The sequence below is a fragment of the Vicia villosa genome, linkage group LG2, assembly GCF_029867415.1.
Source record: "Vicia villosa cultivar HV-30 ecotype Madison, WI linkage group LG2, Vvil1.0, whole genome shotgun sequence".
NCBI lineage: Eukaryota > Viridiplantae > Streptophyta > Magnoliopsida > Fabales > Fabaceae > Vicia > Vicia villosa.
Window position 1 is genome coordinate 140,453,093 of NC_081181.1, and position 20,108 is coordinate 140,473,200.

Sequence of the window (20,108 nt, forward strand, 5' to 3'; positions counted from 1 at the left end):
GGTTTATCTCATTAGTATCTTGATTATTAATGTCTAAATCTGCAAACATATTTGCTAAATCATTGATGTCTTCTTCATTGGAAGAGTCTTGGTTAGTCATAACCGTTAAATGTAAATCTTTAAGCTTTTTCTCAAGAATGCGAACAAACTCATTACCATTTGTCTCCATTTTAAATCCTTCTATTGGAATAGGAGGTTGAATTATAGGGACATCTAATATTGTAGATGTAGAAGCTTGTTCTGGAGTATTAGGTTTATTAATAAGGTCAATAATAATTTTTTGACGTGCTATTTGTTTATTTAAAAGGTCTTTAATGGATAAAAGCTCTTTTTCTAGAGAAATAAATTGTTCTCCAAGACAAACAAGGTAGGCATTAGTATAATTGTTGGATCTAATTATGGAATTTAACTCTTTTAGAGTAATCTGATTTTGTTCAACCCTTTGTAATTGAAGGGTAAGATAAGGTGTAGCTTCAGTATGAGAACCCAAACTTATTGTTTGTTCTGGGGGAAAAGGAGATTCCATTTTTTCTCCTTGGATACTTTCCCAAGGTTTTTGAAGAACTAAAAGTTCGTCTTTTTTCATAAAAACCAATTCTTCTTTTTGTTTGGTTATATAGTAACTAATAAACCATTTGACAAAGGGAATGAAATCTTGGTTTATAGACATTTGAGTATAGTACTCTTCTTTAAAACTTGCTAACATAGGAGCCGAAAAAGTTTTAAAAAACCATTCTCTAAATTGGGTGTATCTAGTATGCTGAAACTCGTCATTGACAAGGTTTCTTAGATTACTACCTGGAGAATAATCTAACATTATAACGGGAAGTCCATATCTGAGGGAGTAGGTGATTCTACTCTAGGAGGATTTGGTTTTTGATATATACCATGAGGAATTTTGTTTTCACTGAGTCTTATATTTTTAACAACTTCTATTTCTTCTCTTAATTGAGAAGTTGAAGGTCTAGCTAATTGACTGGGAGCAGAATAAAATTCATTTATAGAATTCACAGAATGTCTTCCAGACATGGATCTAGGTATTCTAATCATTCTTTTAGAGTTAAAATTTATCTCTAGATCTCCATCACTTGATTGGATTATTTGATCAACATCCTTATTAAGGATAGGTTCCGGTTCAATGGCCTGAGGGAGGTTCCAGGTTTCTGGAAAATTAATTTCATCCCATTTAAGCAACCTATTAGTTGCAACATTAGAGGTAAGCAAATTTGTTTGAACTAAAGTAGTAGTTCCAGGAAACGATATTTGTTTAGCTTTAGGGTTTAATGTGGTAAGGACTTTGTAATAAACCCTATAACATATAGCCATAATTTCACTACCAGGTTTGAAATTGTAACCATTAGTATGAATAGTTAATTGGAGAGCGTCTAATAAATTTTTATCAGACATGGATAAGCTTATGTTGGGAGAGACATCAAAATAGACTGGTCCATGACACAGACTTGTTTCAATTAAAGCAGCTAAAGATTGTTTAAAATCTTTACATCTACCGTCCCTAATATATCCTAGGATGCTAGTATTTAATCCTAGCAAGGTCAAAGGTTTAACAGCAACTTGTATTAAACCAACATGAATATAATTATAATTTTTAAAAGGAAGTAAATCCTTTTTTGTTAAAAGTTTGATTGTCTGAGTACTTTCAGAAATTTGAATAGTTTGTTCTAAACTTTTTACAGCAAAACGAGATAATATATCTATTTTGCCAAATTTGTAAATTTGATTTGAAGGTACTGATGGAATTGTCCATTTATTAAGTTTATCCAAATTTTTTGGATATTCCACAAGTTCTTCATGTTTAATCAAATTATTTTGATGATTATCATCATCAGAATCCATAAATGTGGCTGGCTAAGGATGTTGTGGACGATTAGATACCTTAGGTAAAACTAAGTAGGTAAATATAACTCTTGTTCTTAGTACAAATATATCTAGGCAACAAATGATAAGTCATCTTTGCAAACAAAAACATTGTTTAACTATCAACCCGAAGGGATAGAAGGATTTCTCCCAAATCAAAGATGTCCAATGTTTTTCAGCAAAAATTTCTTTTTAAAATCATCTTAACACTCCCTTTCCTGGGACAAAACGATGAATATAAGAAAACACTAAAAAACATTTTCAGTTTTGAAAAAACCCTTACAACTTGTTGCCTTAATATAAATTTACTAATAACAAGCGAAAAACCTACATACTTAGTTTCTTCTAAGTTACCTAACCTTCCCCAACAAAAAATTTAGCCACTGATTTTCATAGACAAAAGTTGAATTCAGAAATATACCTTAGGTTTTAACCAGGTGATGATACCAAAAAGTGTAATTCAGCGGAAGCAAGATCGGAAGAGTATGAATTTTAAGGAAGTGGGTAGATGAGAGACAGAGTTATATAAAAACTTTGTTATATTATTGAAAATTGCGTGCTTACAAACGAAACGAAATTCCCTTTATATAGGGATACAAAGGCTTACTATTCAAGCCGGTAAAAGCTACCTACGATAGCCGGTTACAAAAACATAGAAGAATTATTAATGTCGGGTACACATTGGGCCCCATCGTCACAATAATAATTCACAAAAAACAAACTATCTTACAAAAGCAGGAAATTTTCTGTTACTATTCCAAAAGATGCTTGCATGGTCCAACAAAAGATGCTTGCATGGGCCTTGTACCGAGATAAGATTCCTTCCTATCTTTGCTTTTGTCTTTAGCATTGTTTTTTCCCATAAGATAAGATTCTCATCTTGACTTGGTTTTTGAAATGGCCGACAAGAAAAGATGCTTTCTTGTCCATTTCTATATGTCTTGAGATTCTACTATCTTTTGGCTTTATCCTTTGCCTTTTGGGCCATGGATTGAATCATGGCATCCCAAAAATCTTCAGCAGTAGGGTCCTCTGCTTGGGTTTCTCCTGCCAAACAATCAAAATTATTGGAATCCATGGATCCCATAGAAGAGCTAGTCTTCATAGATGAATTTTCATCTCTTGATGTTTTTGTTGGAAAAGTGGAGAAGAATTGATTCTTCATATAATTCAGCGTTCTAACCATAATTTCTTCTTCTGTTTCATTTGGATATTTTCTTTGGAAGAAATTCTTCAAATTTCCCATGGACAATTGTTGGGAATTTTGCTCTTTGGCTTTTTTATTTTGGTCTTCAGCTATGGCTGCTTGAATCATAATAATTTTATTTTGGATCTCTTCGGAACTCATCTTGTTCCACCATTTATAAAAGAAATTTCTTTCTAAAATGGGAATATTGAATTTATCTTGTGACATGGTGATAGACCATCTCCATATCCAAGGAATCTGAAATTTAGCAAAGAATAAAAATGGACATTGACCTGTGATTAAATTTTCAGATAAAATATTTATGATAAGTGGACTATTATCACACCAGGGGTTGTACAAGTCAAGTATTTCTTTGGGTAAAATTTCTAAAGACGGACCAAATTTTGTCCACCATTCATAAAACCAATTTGGTACTGGTCTATTAATCAATTCTGGATTAATAGAGAAGAACCATGAATGCTTATTCTTAGGATTTGGGTAATAAAAAGCTTGAGTAAAAGCTTGGACATAGTCCCAATAATTAAAGTAAATATACTTTCCTTCAGCAATTCTTATTGCTTTTTCACCATTTGGGTTGAGACCCCATTCTCTTGGTAACAAGATTTTATTAATATGGCATTTACTGAAGTTTATAAAACTTTCGGGGTTATTGTTTTGGTAGTGATGAGTTATTGTTACCGATTCGGTAACAGTCAAAAGAATTTCTAGGTGAGGCCTAGATTTTCCATGAAGACCTGGATATCCTCGTGATTCGAGGTATCTTGTTTTGATAGACCATCCATCATTTGGATTTATCTTAATATCTTCCTCATCAACATACATGATTTTTTCAGTTACTGGATTTTCAAAATAATCCAGTTGTTCTTGAGGTGGGTTATTAACCGCAATTTCCTTGTAGGAAGTATTTTTATTAGATGAGGAAGCAATATCTTCCTTTTTTGATGAAGATGCAGGTAATTGCTGCATTTTTCTTCCTTTGTAAACTGTAGTCCAATCCCCTATTAGAGGAATGTTTGATTCAGGTTGGGGTAACATATTGTTACTCCCTCTTCCACCACGGCCATAGCCGCGGCCTCTTCCCCTATATGGGGTCATCATTTTTTCCCTGCAAAAATTCACGAGTTAGGTAGTCAGCAAGTGAATTATTTTCACCTTTAATGTGTTGAATATCAAACTCAAACATAGATAATTGAGATTGCCAGCTAGCAAAAATTTGCTTAGCAACAAGATTTTTAACATCTTTTTCAATAATTGATTTAGCTGAGCTGCAATCAATTTTTAATAAGAATTTCTTATTAAGAAGATCATCTTGAAATTTTGAAATACATTTTATAATAGAAAGCATTTCTTTCTTAATAGTAGAATACTTAGATTGAGTAGGATTCCATTTTCCAGAAGTAAATCTAACTAATACTTCTTTTGATGTATCAGGTATAACCTGTTTAAGGATTCCTCCATAGCCTAAGTCTGAAGCGTCAGTTTCAACAATTTTGAAATACTTAGGATTAGCAAGAGATAAACAAGGCAAACATTTGACCTTATTTTTGATTTTTTGGACTGCCTGAGAATGTTCATTAGTCCACGGGCCAGGATTTTTTCTAAGCCTAGCATGTAATATGGCAGTATCTTTAGCAAGATTTTCATAATAATCTGCTATATAATTAAGACTACCAAGGAATCTTTGTAATTGTTTCTTATCTGTAATAATATTGGGGAATTTTGAAGCAAATTCAATACTTCTTTGTATAGGAACTATTGTTCCTTGGTCAATTTCATGACCCAAAAATCTAACTTTAGTTTGAAAAATTTTCATTTTAGGAGCAGATATAACTAATCCATTATGTTTAATTAATCCTTTAAATATTTTCAAATGTTTAATATGTTGATCTATAGTTTTAGAAAAAACTAAAACATCATCAATATAAACAATTATAAATTCTGTATAAGGATTAAAAATATCATTCATAATATTTTGAAATTCAGAAGGGGCATTTTTAAGGCCAAAAGGAAGGACATTCCATTCATAATGTCCAAAGGGTACGGTAAAGGCAGTTTTATACTTATCAGATTCATTAATCTGAATTTGCCAATAACCAGATTTCATATCAAACTTAGAGAAGATTAAAGCATTGTTTAATCTATCTAAAAGGTCTTTTTTATTAGGAATAGGATACCTAATCCATCTTAACACCTTATTAAGAGGCTTGTAATTAATAACAAGTCTAGGGACCCCACGTTCCTTTTCAGCAGCATTGTTAACATAAAAAGCTGTACAACTCCAAGGAGATTTGGATTTTCTTATTAATTTTTTCTCTAAAAGAGATTCTATCTCCTTTTTGCATAGCTCCAAATACTCATGGTTCATTTGAGCTGGCCTAGCTTTGGTGGGAATCTGACTTTCGTTAAAGTCATCAAGATAAGGTAAAGAAATAACATGTTTCTTTCTATCCCAAAAAGCATTTGGTAAATCATTACACACTTCATTTTTAAACTGTTCCTCAATCAATTTGATTTGTTCTTTAATCTCATTTTTACTAAGTTGTTCATTAATATTTAATAAACTAATTTCTTCTCTAAGAAAACTTAATTGTTTTTCTTTATTTAAAAGAATACTTTTAACTTCATTAAGCATTTTAATATGAGGGTCAGTAATAAATTCAAAAGTGACCGTCTTACCATTAATCATGGTAGTGATGCCTTTAGTGTCCACATTAATTAAAGGCATTATACTATTTAAAAATGGAGTTCCCAGAATAACTCTATGAGTCATATTTTTTACTAAGATAAAATGGGTAGGTAAGCAAATATCTTGATTACAAACATATGTATTCGGTAATTTATAATTAACCGTTAATTTGTCACCACTAGCCTGGGCAAGGGTTTGAGTGGTTTTGGTATAATATTTAGTAGGAACAAGGACCAGTCTATTTTCATGGACCAGTCTATTTTGATGTCTCTCCCAACATAAGCTTATCCATGTCTGATAAAAATTTATTAGACGCTCTCCAATTAACTATTCATACTAATGGTTACAATTTCAAACCTGGTAGTGAAATTATGGCTATATGTTATAGGGTTTATTACAAAGTCCTTACCACATTAAACCCTTAAGCTAAACAAATATCGTTTCCTGGAACTACTACTTTAGTTCAAACAAATTTGCTTACCTCTAATGTTGCAACTAATAGGTTGCTTAAATGGGATGAAATTAATTTTCCAGAAACCTGGAACCTCCCTCAGGCCATTGAACCGGAACCTATCCTTAATAAGGATGTTGATCAAATAATCCAATCAAGTGATGGAGATCTAGAGATAAATTTTAACTCTAAAAGAATGATTAGAATACCTAGATCCATGTCTGGAAGACATTCTGTGAATTCTATAAATGAATTTTATTCTGCTCCCAGTCAATTAGCTAGACCTTCAACTTCTCAATTAAGAGAAGAAATAGAAGTTGTTGAAAATATAAGACTCAGTGAAAACAAAATTCCTCATGGTATATATCAAAAACCAAATCCTCCTAGAGTAGAATCACCTACTCCCTCAGATATGGACTTCCCGTTATAATGTTAGATTATTCTCCAGGTAGTAATCTAAGAAACCTTGTCAATGACGAGTTTCAGCATACTAGATACACCCAATTTAGAGAATGGTTTTTTAAAACTTTTTCGGCTCCTATGTTAGCAAGTTTTAAAGAAGAGTACTATACTCAAATGTCTATAAACCAAGATTTTATTCCCTTTGTCAAATGGTTTATTAGTTACTATATAACCAAACAAAAAGAAGAATTGGTTTTTATGAAAAAAGACGAACTTTTAGTTCTTCAAAAACCTTGGGAAAGTATCCAAGGAGAAAAAATGGAATCTCCTTTTCCCCCAGAACAAACAATAAGTTTGGGTTCTCATACTGAAGCTACACCTTATCTTACCCTTCAATTACAAAGGGTTGAACAAAATCAGATTACTCTAAAAGAGTTAAATTCCATAATTAGATCCAACAATTATACTAATGCCTACCTTGTTTGTCTTGGAGAACAATTTATTTCTCTAGAAAAAGAGCTTTTATCCATTAAAGACCTTTTAAATAAACAAATAGCACGTCAAAAAATTATTATTGACCTTATTAATAAACCTAATACTCCAGAACAAGCTTCTACATCTACAATATTAGATGTCCCTATAATTCAACCTCCTATTCCAATAGAAGGATTTAAAATGGAAACAAATGGTAATGAGTTTGTTCGCATTCTTGAGAAAAAGCTTAAAGATTTACATTTAACGGTTATGACTAACCAAGACTCTTCCAATGAAGAAGACATCAATGATTTAGCAAATATGTTTGCAGATTTAGACATTAATAATCAAGATACTAATGAGATAAACCCTGTTTATAGCTCTAAACCCTTAGAAAAATACTATTATAAACGTCCCTCTCCTCAAGACGTACTTTTTGAGGAACCTGAACCCTACCAGAATTCATATTCTGGAAAAGCCATTTATGAATGGAATATTGATGGTTTAAATGACAAGCAAATAGTTGATACAATACATAGAATAATTATGTATTCAACTGTTTGTAAACAGCACGGAAATTCTGACAGCGAAATTGCCTCTTTCATATCAACTGGATTTGTTGGTCAATTAAGAGGCTGGTGGGATAATTATATTACTGAAAGTCAGAAAAAAGATATTCTTAACCATAAGAAATTAGTTAAGTCTAAAAATCCTGGAACCGGAGCAAGTAGTATTGCCACCACAGGTGAAGAAGATGCGGTTTATACACTGTGTCTCTCTATCCTTCAACATTTTGTTGGAAACAATGTCCCTATTGGAGAGAAACTTCAAACTTTACTTCAAAATCTAAGATGTCCTTCTCTTACCCATTTTAGATGGTATAAAGATACCTTTTTGTCTAGGGTTTACCAATTAAAAACTCCTAATTCCATTCACTGGAAAGCCAAATTTATTGATGGATTACCCCATTTCTTCTCTGAAAAGGTGAGAAATTCTTTAAGAAGTAAAAATGATGGGATAAATATTAATTACCATGATCTTACTTATGGTCAAATTATTAGCACTTGTGTTAATGAAGGATTAACCTTATGTAATGATATTAAGCTTATAAATCAGCTTAAGAAACAAAAACTTTCTGAAAAACACCAAATGGGTGAATTTTGTGATCAATTTGCCTTTGATCTTGGAAAATCTTCAGAAAGTAAGAAAAGGAAAGGAAAAACATTCAGAAATAAATCTCATCAAAATAAGGATAGTTACAAAAATTCTTATAAAAAGAATAAGAGAAGGAGTCACTTTAATAAAAGTAGACCAAAAGATAAGCCTCTTAATCATAAAGGCAAAAGAAAAGCTAAGATGCTTGATGTATCTTGCCACAAATGTGGTAAAGCTGGTCATTATGCAAACCAATGTTGGACAAAAAGGGCTCTCAATGAAATTGAGGATGAGCAATTACGTTTTCAACTTGAGAAAGTTTGCTTAATTAAGTCTGAATCAGAGACTAATTCTTCTAATGAAGATATTAACATGATTTATGAATCATCATCAGATTATTCCTCTGATGATTCTGACAATAATAACTGTCAATGTAATCAAATTGATTACTGGAAGTCTATTGTTGACATGAATGGTCTTAATGTTCTTACTACAGAACAAGATGAAGCCATAAAAGCTATTGAATCTATCTCTGACAATAAGCTTAAAAGAAAAATGCTTGAAGTTTTGATTCAAGAAAATTCTAAAAAGGAATCTCCTATCATTATTGAAGCCCCTTACCAATTAAGTGAGGTTTTATCCAGATTTCACCAATCCAATGTCCGTGAAACTCCTGTTTCCCTCTCTGATTTACATAGAGAAATTAATCTTTTGAAATCTGAAATTACTCAGATAAAGAATGATAACCAAAGATTATCTCAAAGGGTTTCCTTACTTGAAACAGGTAACCTTAAAGTTGAAGAAATATCTTCTACTAGCAGTCCTACTACTAATGATAGGTTTCTTACTCTTATTGATAGAGTAATTTCTCAAAAATGGTTTGTTAAAATAACTTTAGTTATTAATAGAACATTTATTTTAGAGAATGAAGTTGCCCTTATTGATAGTGGCGCTGACCTTAATTGTCTTCAGGAAGGAATTGTTCCTACTAAATATTATACCAAAACCACTCAAACCCTTGCCCAGGCTAGTGGTGACAAATTAACGGTTAATTATAAATTACCGAATACATATGTTTGTAATCAAGATATTTGCTTACCTACCCATTTTATCTTAGTAAAAAATATGACTCATAGAGTTATTCTGGGAACTCCATTTTTAAATAGTATAATGCCTTTAATTAATGTGGACACTAAAGGCATCACTACCATGATTAATGGTAAGACGGTCACTTTTGAATTTATTACTGACCCTCATATTAAAATGCTTAATGAAGTTAAAAGTATTCTTTTAAATAAAGAAAAACAATTAAGTTTTCTTAGAGAAGAAATTAGTTTATTAAATATTAATGAACAACTTAGTAAAAATGAGATTAAAGAACAAATCAAATTGATTGAGGAACAGTTTAAAAATGAAGTGTGTAATGATTTACCAAATGCTTTTTGGGATAGAAAGAAACATGTTATTTCTTTACCTTATCTTGATGACTTTAACGAAAGTCAGATTCCCACCAAAGCTAGGCCAGCTCAAATGAACCATGAGTATTTGGAGCTATGCAAAAAGGAGATAGAATCTCTTTTAGAGAAAAAATTAATAAGAAAATCCAAATCTCCTTGGAGTTGTACAGCTTTTTATGTTAACAATGCTGCTGAAAAGGAACGTGGGGTCCCTAGACTTGTTATTAATTACAAGCCTCTTAATAAGGTGTTAAGATGGATGAGGTATCCTATTCCTAATAAAAAAGACCTTTTAGATAGATTAAACAATGCTTTAATCTTCTCTAAGTTTGATATGAAATCTGGTTATTGGCAAATTCAGATTAATGAATCTGATAAGTATAAAACTGCCTTTACCGTACCCTTTGGACATTATGAATGGAATGTCCTTCCTTTTGGCCTTAAAAATGCCCCTTCTGAATTTCAAAATATTATGAATGATATTTTTAATCCTTATACAGAATTTATAATTGTTTATATTGATGATGTTTTAGTTTTTTCTAAAACTATAGATCAACATATTAAACATTTGAAAATATTTAAAGGATTAATTAAACATAATGGATTAGTTATATCTGCTCCTAAAATGAAAATTTTTCAAACTAAAGTTAGATTTTTGGGTCATGAAATTGACCAAGGAACAATAGTTCCTATACAAAGAAGTATTGAATTTGCTTCAAAATTCCCCAATATTATTACAGATAAGAAACAATTACAAAGATTCCTTGGTAGTCTTAATTATATAGCAGATTATTATGAAAATCTTGCTAAAGATACTGCCATATTACATGCTAGGCTTAGAAAAAATCCTGGCCCGTGGACTAATGAACATTCTCAGGCAGTCCAAAAAATCAAAAATAAGGTCAAATGTTTGCCTTGTTTATCTCTTGCTAATCCTAAGTATTTCAAAATTGTTGAAACTGACGCTTCAGACTTAGGCTATGGAGGAATCCTTAAACAGGTTATACCTGATACATCAAAAGAAGTATTAGTTAGATTTACTTCTGGAAAATGGAATCCTACTCAATCTAAGTATTCTACTATTAAGAAAGAAATGCTTTCTATTATAAAATGTATTTCAAAATTTCAAGATGATCTTCTTAATAAGAAATTCTTATTAAAAATTGATTGCAGCTCAGCTAAATCAATTATTGAAAAAGATGTTAAAAATCTTGTTGCTAAGCAAATTTTTGCTAGCTGGCAATCTCAATTATCTATGTTTGAGTTTGATATTCAACACATTAAAGGTGAAAATAATTCACTTGCTGACTACCTAACTCGTGAACTTTTGCAGGGAAAAAATGATGACCCCATATAGGGGAAGAGGCCGCGGCTATGGCCGTGGTGGAAGAGGGAGTAACAATATGTTACCCCAACCTGAATCAAACATTCCTCTAATAGGGGATTGGACTAGAGTTTACAAAGGAAGAAAAATGCAGCAATTACCTGCATCTTCATCAAAAAAGGAAGATATTGCTTTCTCATCTAATAAAAATACATCCTACAAGGAAATTGCGGTTAATAACCCACCTCAAGAACAACTGGATTATTTTGAAAATCCAGTAACTGAAAAAATCATGTATGTTGATGAGGAAGATATTAAGATAAATCCAAATGATGGATGGTCTATCAAAACAAGATACCTCGAATCACGAGGATATCCAGGTCTTCATGGAAAACCTAGGCCTCACCTAGAAATTCTTTTGACTGTTACCGAATCGGTAACAATAACTCATCACTACCAAAACAATAACCCCGAAAGTTTTATAAACTTCAGTAAATGCCATATTAATAAAATCTTGTTACCAAGAGAATGGGGTCTCAACCCAAATGGTGAAAAAGCAATAAGAATTGCTGAAGGAAAGTATATTTACTTTAATTATTGGGACTATGTCCAAGCTTTTACTCAAGCTTTTTATTACCAAAATCCTAAGAATAAGCATTCATGGTTCTTCTCTATTAATCCAGAATTGATTAATAGACCAGTACCAAATTGGTTTTATGAATGGTGGACAAAATTTGGTCCGTCTTTAGAAATTTTACCCAAAGAAATACTTGACTTGTACAACCCCTGGTGTGATAATAGTCCACTTATCATAAATATTTTATCTGAAAATTTAATCACAGGTCAATGTCCATTTTTATTCTTTGCTAAATTTCAGATTCCTTGGATATGGAGATGGTCTATCACCATGTCACAAGATAAATTCAATATTCCCATTTTAGAAAGAAATTTCTTTTATAAATGGTGGAACAAGATGAGTTCCGAAGAGATCCAAAATAAAATTATTATGATTCAAGCAGCCATAGCTGAAGACCAAAATAAAAAAGCCAAAGAGCAAAATTCCCAACAAATGTCCATGGGAAATTTGAAGAATTTCTTCCAAAGAAAATATCCAAATGAAACAGAAGAAGAAATTATGGTTAGAACGCTGGATTATATGAAGAATCAATTCTTCTCCACTTTTCCAACAAAAACATCAAGAGATGAAAATTCATCTATGAAGACTAGCTCTTCTATGGGATCCATGGATTCCAATAATTTTGATTGTTTGGCAGGAGAAACCCAAGCAGAGGACCCTACTGCTGAAGATTTTTGGGATGCCATGATTCAATCCATGGCCCAAAAGGCAAAGGATAAAGCCAAAAGATAGTAGAATCTCAAGAATGCGAACAAACTCATTACCATTTGTTTCCATTTTAAATCCTTCTATTGGAATAGGAGGTTGAATTATAGGGACATCTAATATTGTAGATGTAGAAGCTTGTTCTAGAGTATTAGGTTTATTAATAAGGTCAATAATAATTTTTTGACGTGCTATTTGTTTATTTAAAAGGTCTTTAATGGATAAAAGCTCTTTTTCTAGAGAAATAAATTGTTCTCCAAGACAAACAAGGTAGGCATTAGTATAATTGTTGGATCTAATTATGGAATTTAACTCTTTTAGAGTAATCTGATTTTGTTCAACCCTTTGTAATTGAAGGGTAAGATAAGGTGTAGCTTCAGTATTAGAACCCAAACTTATTGTTTGTTCTGGGGGAAAAGGAGATTCCATTTTTTCTCCTTGGATACTTTCCCAAGGTTTTTGAAGAACTAAAAGTTCGTCTTTTTTCATAAAAACCAATTCTTCTTTTTGTTTGGTTATATAGTAACTAATAAACCATTTGACAAAGGGAATGAAATCTTGGTTTATAGACATTTGAGTATAGTACTCTTCTTTAAAACTTGCTAACATAGGAGCCGAAAAAGTTTTAAAAAACCATTCTCTAAATTGGGTGTATCTAGTATGCTGAAACTCGTCATTGACAAGGTTTCTTAGATTACTACCTGGAGAATAATCTAACATTATAACGGGAAGTCCATATCTGAGGGAGTAGGTGATTCTACTCTAGGAGGATTTGGTTTTTGATATATACCATGAGGAATTTTGTTTTCACTGAGTCTTATATTTTCAACAACTTCTATTTCTTCTCTTAATTGAGAAGTTGAAGGTCTAGCTAATTGACTGGGAGCAGAATAAAATTCATTTATAGAATTCACAGAATGTCTTCCAGACATGGATCTAGGTATTCTAATCATTCTTTTAGAGTTAAAATTTATCTCTAGATCTCCATCACTTGATAGGATTATTTGATCAACATCCTTATTAAGGATAGGTTCCGGTTCAATGGCCTGAGGGAGGTTCCAGGTTTCTGGAAAATTAATTTCATCCCATTTAACCAACCTATTAGTTGCAACATTAGAGGTAAGCAAATTTGTTTGAACTAAAGTAGTAGTTCTAGGAAACGATATTTGTTTAGCTTTAGGGTTTAATGTGGTAAGGACTTTGTAATAAACCCTATAACATATAGCCATAATTTCACTACCAGGTTTGAAATTGTAACCATTAGTATGAATAGTTAATTGGAGAGCGTCTAATAAATTTTTATCAGACATGGATAAGCTTATGTTGGGAGAGACATCAAAATAGACTGGTCCATGACACAGACTTGTTTCAATTAAAGCAGCTAAAGATTGTTTAAAATCTTTACATCTACCGTCCCTAATATATCCTAGGATGCTAGTATTTAATCCTAGCAAGGTCAAAGGTTTAACAGCAACTTGTATTAAACCAACATGGATATAATTATAATTTTTAAAAGGAAGTAAATCCTTTTTTGTTAAAAGTTTGATTGTCTGAGTACTTTCAGAAATTTGAATAGTTTGTTCTAAACTTTTTACAGCAAAACGAGATAATATATCTATTTTGCCAAATTTGTAAATTTGATTTGAAGGTACTGATGGAATTGTCCATTTATTAAGTTTATCCAAATTTTTTGGATATTCCACAAGTTCTTCATGTTTAATCAAATTATTTTGATGATTATCATCATCAGAATCCATAAATATGGCTGGCTAAGGATGTTGTGGACGATTAGATACCTTAGGTAAAACTAAGTAGGTAAATATAACTCTTGTTCTTAGTACAAATATATCTAGGCAACAAATGATAAGTCATCTTTGCAAACAAAAACATTGTTTAACTATCAACCCGAAGGGATAGAAGGATTTCTCCCAAATCAAAGATGTCCAATGTTTTTCAGCAAAAATTTCTTTTTAAAATCATCTTAACACTCCCTTTCCTGGGACAAAACGATGAATATAAGAAAACACTAAAAAACATTTTCAGTTTTGAAAAAACCCTTACGACTTGTTGCCTTAATATAAATTTACTAATAACAAGCGAAAAACCTACATACTTAGTTTCTTCTAAGTTACCTAACCTTCCCCAACAAAAAATTTAGCCACTGATTTTCATAGACAAAAGTTGAATTCAGAAATATACCTTAGGTTTTAACCAGGTGATGATACCAAAAAGTGTAATTCAGCGGAAGCAAGATCGGAAGAGTATGAATTTTAAGGAAGTGGGTAGATGAGAGACAGAGTTATAGCGGAAGCAAGATCGGAAGAGTATGAATTTTAAGGAAGTGCGTAGATGCGAGACAGAGTTATATAAAAACTTTGTTATATTATTGAAAATTGCGTGCTTACAAACGAAACGAAATTCCCTTTATATAGGGATACAAAGGCTTACTATTCAAGCCGGTAAAAGCTACCTACGATAGCCGGTTACAAAAACATAGAAGAATTATTAATGCCGGGTACACATTGGGCCCCATCGTCACAATAATAATTCACAAAAAACAAACTATCTTACAAAAGCAGGAAATTTTCTGTTACTATTCCAAAAGATGCTTGCATGGTCCAACAAAAGATGCTTGCATGGGCCTTCTACCGAGATAAGATTCCTTCCTATCTTTGCTTTTGTCTTTAGCATTGTTTTTTCCCATAAGATAAGATTCTCATCTTGACTTGGTTTTTGAAATGGCCGACAAGAAAAGATGCTTTCTTGTCCATTTCTATATGTCTTGAGATTCTACTATCTTTTGGCTTTATCCTTTGCCTTTTGGGCCATGGATTGAATCATGGCATCCCAAAAATCTTCAGCAGTAGGGTCCTCTGCTTGGGTTTCTCCTGCCAAACAATCAAAATTATTGGATTCCATGGATCCCATAGAAGAGCTAGTCTTCATAGATGAATTTTCATCTCTTGATGTTTTTGTTGGAAAAGTGGAGAAGAATTGATTCTTCATATAATCCAGCGTTCTAACCATAATTTCTTCTTCTGTTTCATTTGGATATTTTCTTTGGAAGAAATTCTTCAAATTTCCCATGGACATTTGTTGGGAATTTTGCTCTTTGGCTTTTTTATTTTGGTCTTCAGCTATGGCTGCTTGAATCATAATAATTTTATTTTGGATCTCTTCGGAACTCATCTTGTTCCACCATTTATAAAAGAAATTTCTTTCTAAAATGGGAATATTGAATTTATCTTGTGACATGGTGATAGACCATCTCCATATCCAAGGAATCTGAAATTTAGCAAAGAATAAAAATGGACATTGACCTGTGATTAAATTTTCAGATAAAATATTTATGATAAGTGGACTATTATCACACCAGGGGTTGTACAAGTCAAGTATTTCTTTGGGTAAAATTTCTAAAGACGGACCAAATTTTGTCCACCATTCATAAAACCAATTTGGTACTGGTCTATTAATCAATTCTGGATTAATAGAGAAGAACCATGAATGCTTATTCTTAGGATTTTGGTAATAAAAAGCTTGAGTAAAAGCTTGGACATAGTCCCAATAATTAAAGTAAATATACTTTCCTTCAGCAATTCTTATTGCTTTTTCACCATTTGGGTTGAGACCCCATTCTCTTGGTAACAAGATACTTTAGTTCAAACAAATTTGCTTACCTCTAATGTTGCAACTAATAGGTTGCTTAAATGGGATGAAATTAATTTTCCATAAACCTGGAACCTCCCTCAGGCCATTGAACTGGAACCTATCCTTAATAAGGATGTTGATCAAATAATCCAATCAAGTGATGGAGATCTAGAGATAAATTTTAACTCTAAAAGAATGATTAGAATACCTAGATCCATGTCTGGAAGACATTCTGTGAATTCTATAAATGAATTTTATTCTGCTCCCAGTCAATTAGCTAGACCTTCAACTTCCCAATTAAGAGAAGAAATAGAAGTTGTTGAAAATATAAGACTCAGTGAAAACAAAATTCCTCATGGTATATATCAAAAACCAAATCCTCCTAGAGTAGAATCACCTACTCCCTCAGATATGGACTTCCCGTTATAATGTTAGATTATTCTCCAGGTAGTAATCTAAGAAACCTTGTCAATGACGAGTTTCAGCATACTAGATACACCCAATTTAGAGAATGGTTTTTTAAAACTTTTTCGGCTCCTATGTTAGCAAGTTTTAAAGAAGAGTACTATACTCAAATGTCTATAAACCAAGATTTCATTCCCTTTGTCAAATGGTTTATTAGTTACTATATAACCAAACAAAAAGAAGAATTGGTTTTTATGAAAAAAGACGAACTTTTAGTTCTTCAAAAACCTTGGGAAAGTATCCAAGGAGAAAAAATGGAATCTCCTTTTCCCCCAGAACAAACAATAAGTTTGGGTTCTCATACTGAAGCTACACCTTATCTTACCCTTCAATTACAAAGGGTTGAACAAAATCAGATTACTCTAAAAGGGTTAAATTCCATAATTAGATCCAACAATTATACTAATTGCTACCTTGTTTGTCTTGGAGAACAATTTATTTCTCTAGAAAAAGAGCTTTTATCCATTAAAGACCTTTTAAATAAACAAATAGCACGTCAAAAAATTATTATTGACCTTATTAATAAACTTAATACTCCAGAACAAGCTTCTACATCTACAATATTAGATGTCCCTATAATTCAACCTCCTATTCCAATAGAAGGATTTAAAATGGAAACAAATGGTAATGAGTTTGTTCGCATTCTTGAGAAAAAGCTTAAAGATTTACATTTAACGGTTATGACTAACCAAGACTCTTCCAATGAAGAAGACATCAATGATTTAGCAAATATGTTTGCAGATTTAGACATTAATAATCAAGATACTAATGAGATAAACCCTGTTTATAGCTCTAAACCCTTAGAAAAATACTATTATAAACGTCCCTCTCCTCAAGACGTACTTTTTGAGGAACCTGAACCCTACCAGAATTCATATTCTGGAAAAGCCATTTATGAATGGAATATTGATGGTTTAAATGACAAGCAAATAGTTGATACAATACATAGAATAATTATGTATTCAACTGTTTGTAAACAGCACGGAAATTCTGACAGCGAAATTGCCTCTTTCATATCAACTGGATTTGTTGGTCAATTAAGAGGCTGGTGGGATAATTATATTACTGAAAGTCAGAAAAAAGATATTCTTAACCATAAGAAATTAGTTAAGTCTGAAAATCCTGGAACCGGAGCAAGTAGTATTGCCACCACAGGTGAAGAAGATGCGGTTTATACACTGTGTCTCTCTATCCTTCAACATTTTGTTGGAAACAATGTCCCTATTGGAGAGAAACTTCAAACTTTACTTCAAAATCTAAGATGTCCTTCTCTTACCCATTTTAGATGGTATAAAGATACCTTTTTGTCTAGGGTTTACCAATTAAAAACTCCTAATTCCATTCACTGGAAAGCCAAATTTATTGATGGATTACCCCATTTCTTCTCTGAAAAGGTGAGAAATTCTTTAAGAAGTAAAAATGATGGGATAAATATTAATTACCATGATCTTACTTATGGTCAAATTATTAGCACTTGTGTTAATGAAGGATTAACCTTATGTAATGATATTAAGCTTATAAATCAGCTTAAGAAACAAAAACTTTCTGAAAAACACCAAATGGGTGAATTTTGTGATCAATTTGCCTTTGATCTTGGAAAATCTTCAGAAAGTAAGAAAAGGAAAGGAAAAACATTCAGAAATAAATCTCATCAAAATAAGGATAGTTACAAAAATTCTTATAAAAAGAATAAGAGAAGGAGTCACTTTAATAAAAGTAGACCAAAAGATAAGCCTCTTAATCATAAAGGCAAAAGAAAAGCTAAGATGCTTGATGTATCTTGCCACAAATGTGGTAAAGCTGGTCATTATGCAAACCAATGTTGGACAAAAAGGGCTCTCAATGAAATTGAGGATGAGCAATTACGTTTTCAACTTGAGAAAGTTTGCTTAATTAAGTCTGAATCAGAGACTAATTCTTCTAATGAAGATATTAACATGATTTATGAATCATCATCAGATTATTCCTCTGATGATTCTGACAATAATAACTGTCAATGTAATCAAATTGATTACTGGAAGTCTATTGTTGACATGAATGGTCTTAATGTTCTTACTACAGAACAAGATGAAGCCATAAAAGCTATTGAATCTATCTCTGACAATAAGCTTAAAAGAAAAATGCTTGAAGTTTTGATTCAAGAAAATTCTAAAAAGGAATCTCCTATCATTATTGAAGCCCCTTACCAATTAAGTGAGGTTTTATCCAGATTTCACCAATCCAATGTCCGTGAAACTCCTGTTTCCCTCTCTGATTTACATAGAGAAATTAATCTTTTGAAATCTGAAATTACTCAGATAAAGAATGATAACCAAAGATTATCTCAAAGGGTTTCCTTACCTGAAACAGGTAACCTTAAAGTTGAAGAAATATCTTCTACTAGCAGTCCTACTACTAATGATAGGTTTCTTACTCTTATTGATAGAGTAATTTCTCAAAAATGGTTTGTTAAAATAACTTTAGTTATTAATAGAACATTTATTTTAGAGAATGAAGTTGCCCTTATTTATAGTGGCGCTGACCTTAATTGTCTTCAGGAAGGAATTGTTCCTACTAAATATTATACCAAAACCACTCAAACCCTTGCCCAGGCTAGTGGTGACAAATTAACGGTTAATTATAAATTACCGAATACATATGTTTGTAATCAAGATATTTGCTTACCTACCCATTTTATCTTAGTAAAAAATATGACTCATAGAGTTATTCTGGGAACTCCATTTTTAAATAGTATAATGCCTTTAATTAATGTGGGCACTAAAGGCATCACTACCATGATTAATGGTAAGACGGTCACTTTTGAATTTATTACTGACCCTCATATTAAAATGCTTAATGAAGTTAAAAGTATTCTTTTAAATAAAGAAAAACAATTAAGTTTTCTTAGAGAAGAAATTAGTTTATTAAATATTAATGAACAACTTAGTAAAAATGAGATTAAAGAACAAATCAAATTGATTGAGGAACAGTTTAAAAATGAAGTGTGTAATGATTTACCAAATGCTTTTTGGGATAGAAAGAAACATGTTATTTCTTTACCTTATCTTGATGACTTTAACGAAAGTCAGATTCCCACCAAAGCTAGGCCAGCTCAAATGAACCATGAGTATTTGGAGCTATGCAAAAAGGAGATAGAATCTCTTTTAGAGAAAAAATTAATAAGAAAATCCAAATCTCCTTGGAGTTGTACAGCTTTTTATGTTAACAATGCTGCTGAAAAGGAACGTGGGGTCCCTAGACTTGTTATTAATTACAAGCCTCTTAATAAGGTGTTAAGATGGATTAGGTATCCTATTCCTAATAAAAAAGACCTTTTAGATAGATTAAACAATGCTTTAATCTTCTCTAAGTTTGATATGAAATCTGGTTATTGGCAAATTCAGATTAATGAATCTGATAAGTATAAAACTGCCTTTACCGTACCCTTTGGACATTATGAATGGAATATCCTTCCTTTTGGCCTTAAAAATGCCCCTTCTGAATTTCAAAATATTATGAATGATATTTTTAATCCTTATACAGAATTTATAATTGTTTATATTGATGATGTTTTAGTTTTTTCTAAAACTATAGATCAACATATTAAACATTTGAAAATATTTAAAGGATTAATTAAACATAA

At 31.7% G+C, this 20,108-nt stretch overlaps 1 protein-coding gene across 1 annotated transcript; it reads right to left on the bottom strand.

The window, feature by feature from the left end:
• Window positions 1-2,701: 2,701 nt before the first annotated feature.
• Window positions 2,702-14,671, bottom strand: LOC131652252 (uncharacterized). Its single transcript, XM_058922060.1, has 2 exons — window positions 14,573-14,671; window positions 2,702-4,187 (listed from the first exon to the last, which is right to left on the bottom strand). The coding sequence occupies exon 2, from the start codon at window positions 4,178-4,180 to the stop codon at window positions 2,828-2,830; it is 1,353 nt and encodes a 450-aa protein (XP_058778043.1). The 5' UTR covers window positions 4,181-4,187; window positions 14,573-14,671; the 3' UTR covers window positions 2,702-2,827.
• Between the last annotated feature and the right edge of the window lie 5,437 nt (window positions 14,672-20,108).

Excerpts from the sequence above, each read along its gene's own strand:
- LOC131652252 (XM_058922060.1), bottom strand. The coding sequence starts at position 4,180 with ATGATGACCCCATATAGGGGAAGAGGCCGCGGCTATGGCCGTGGTGGA.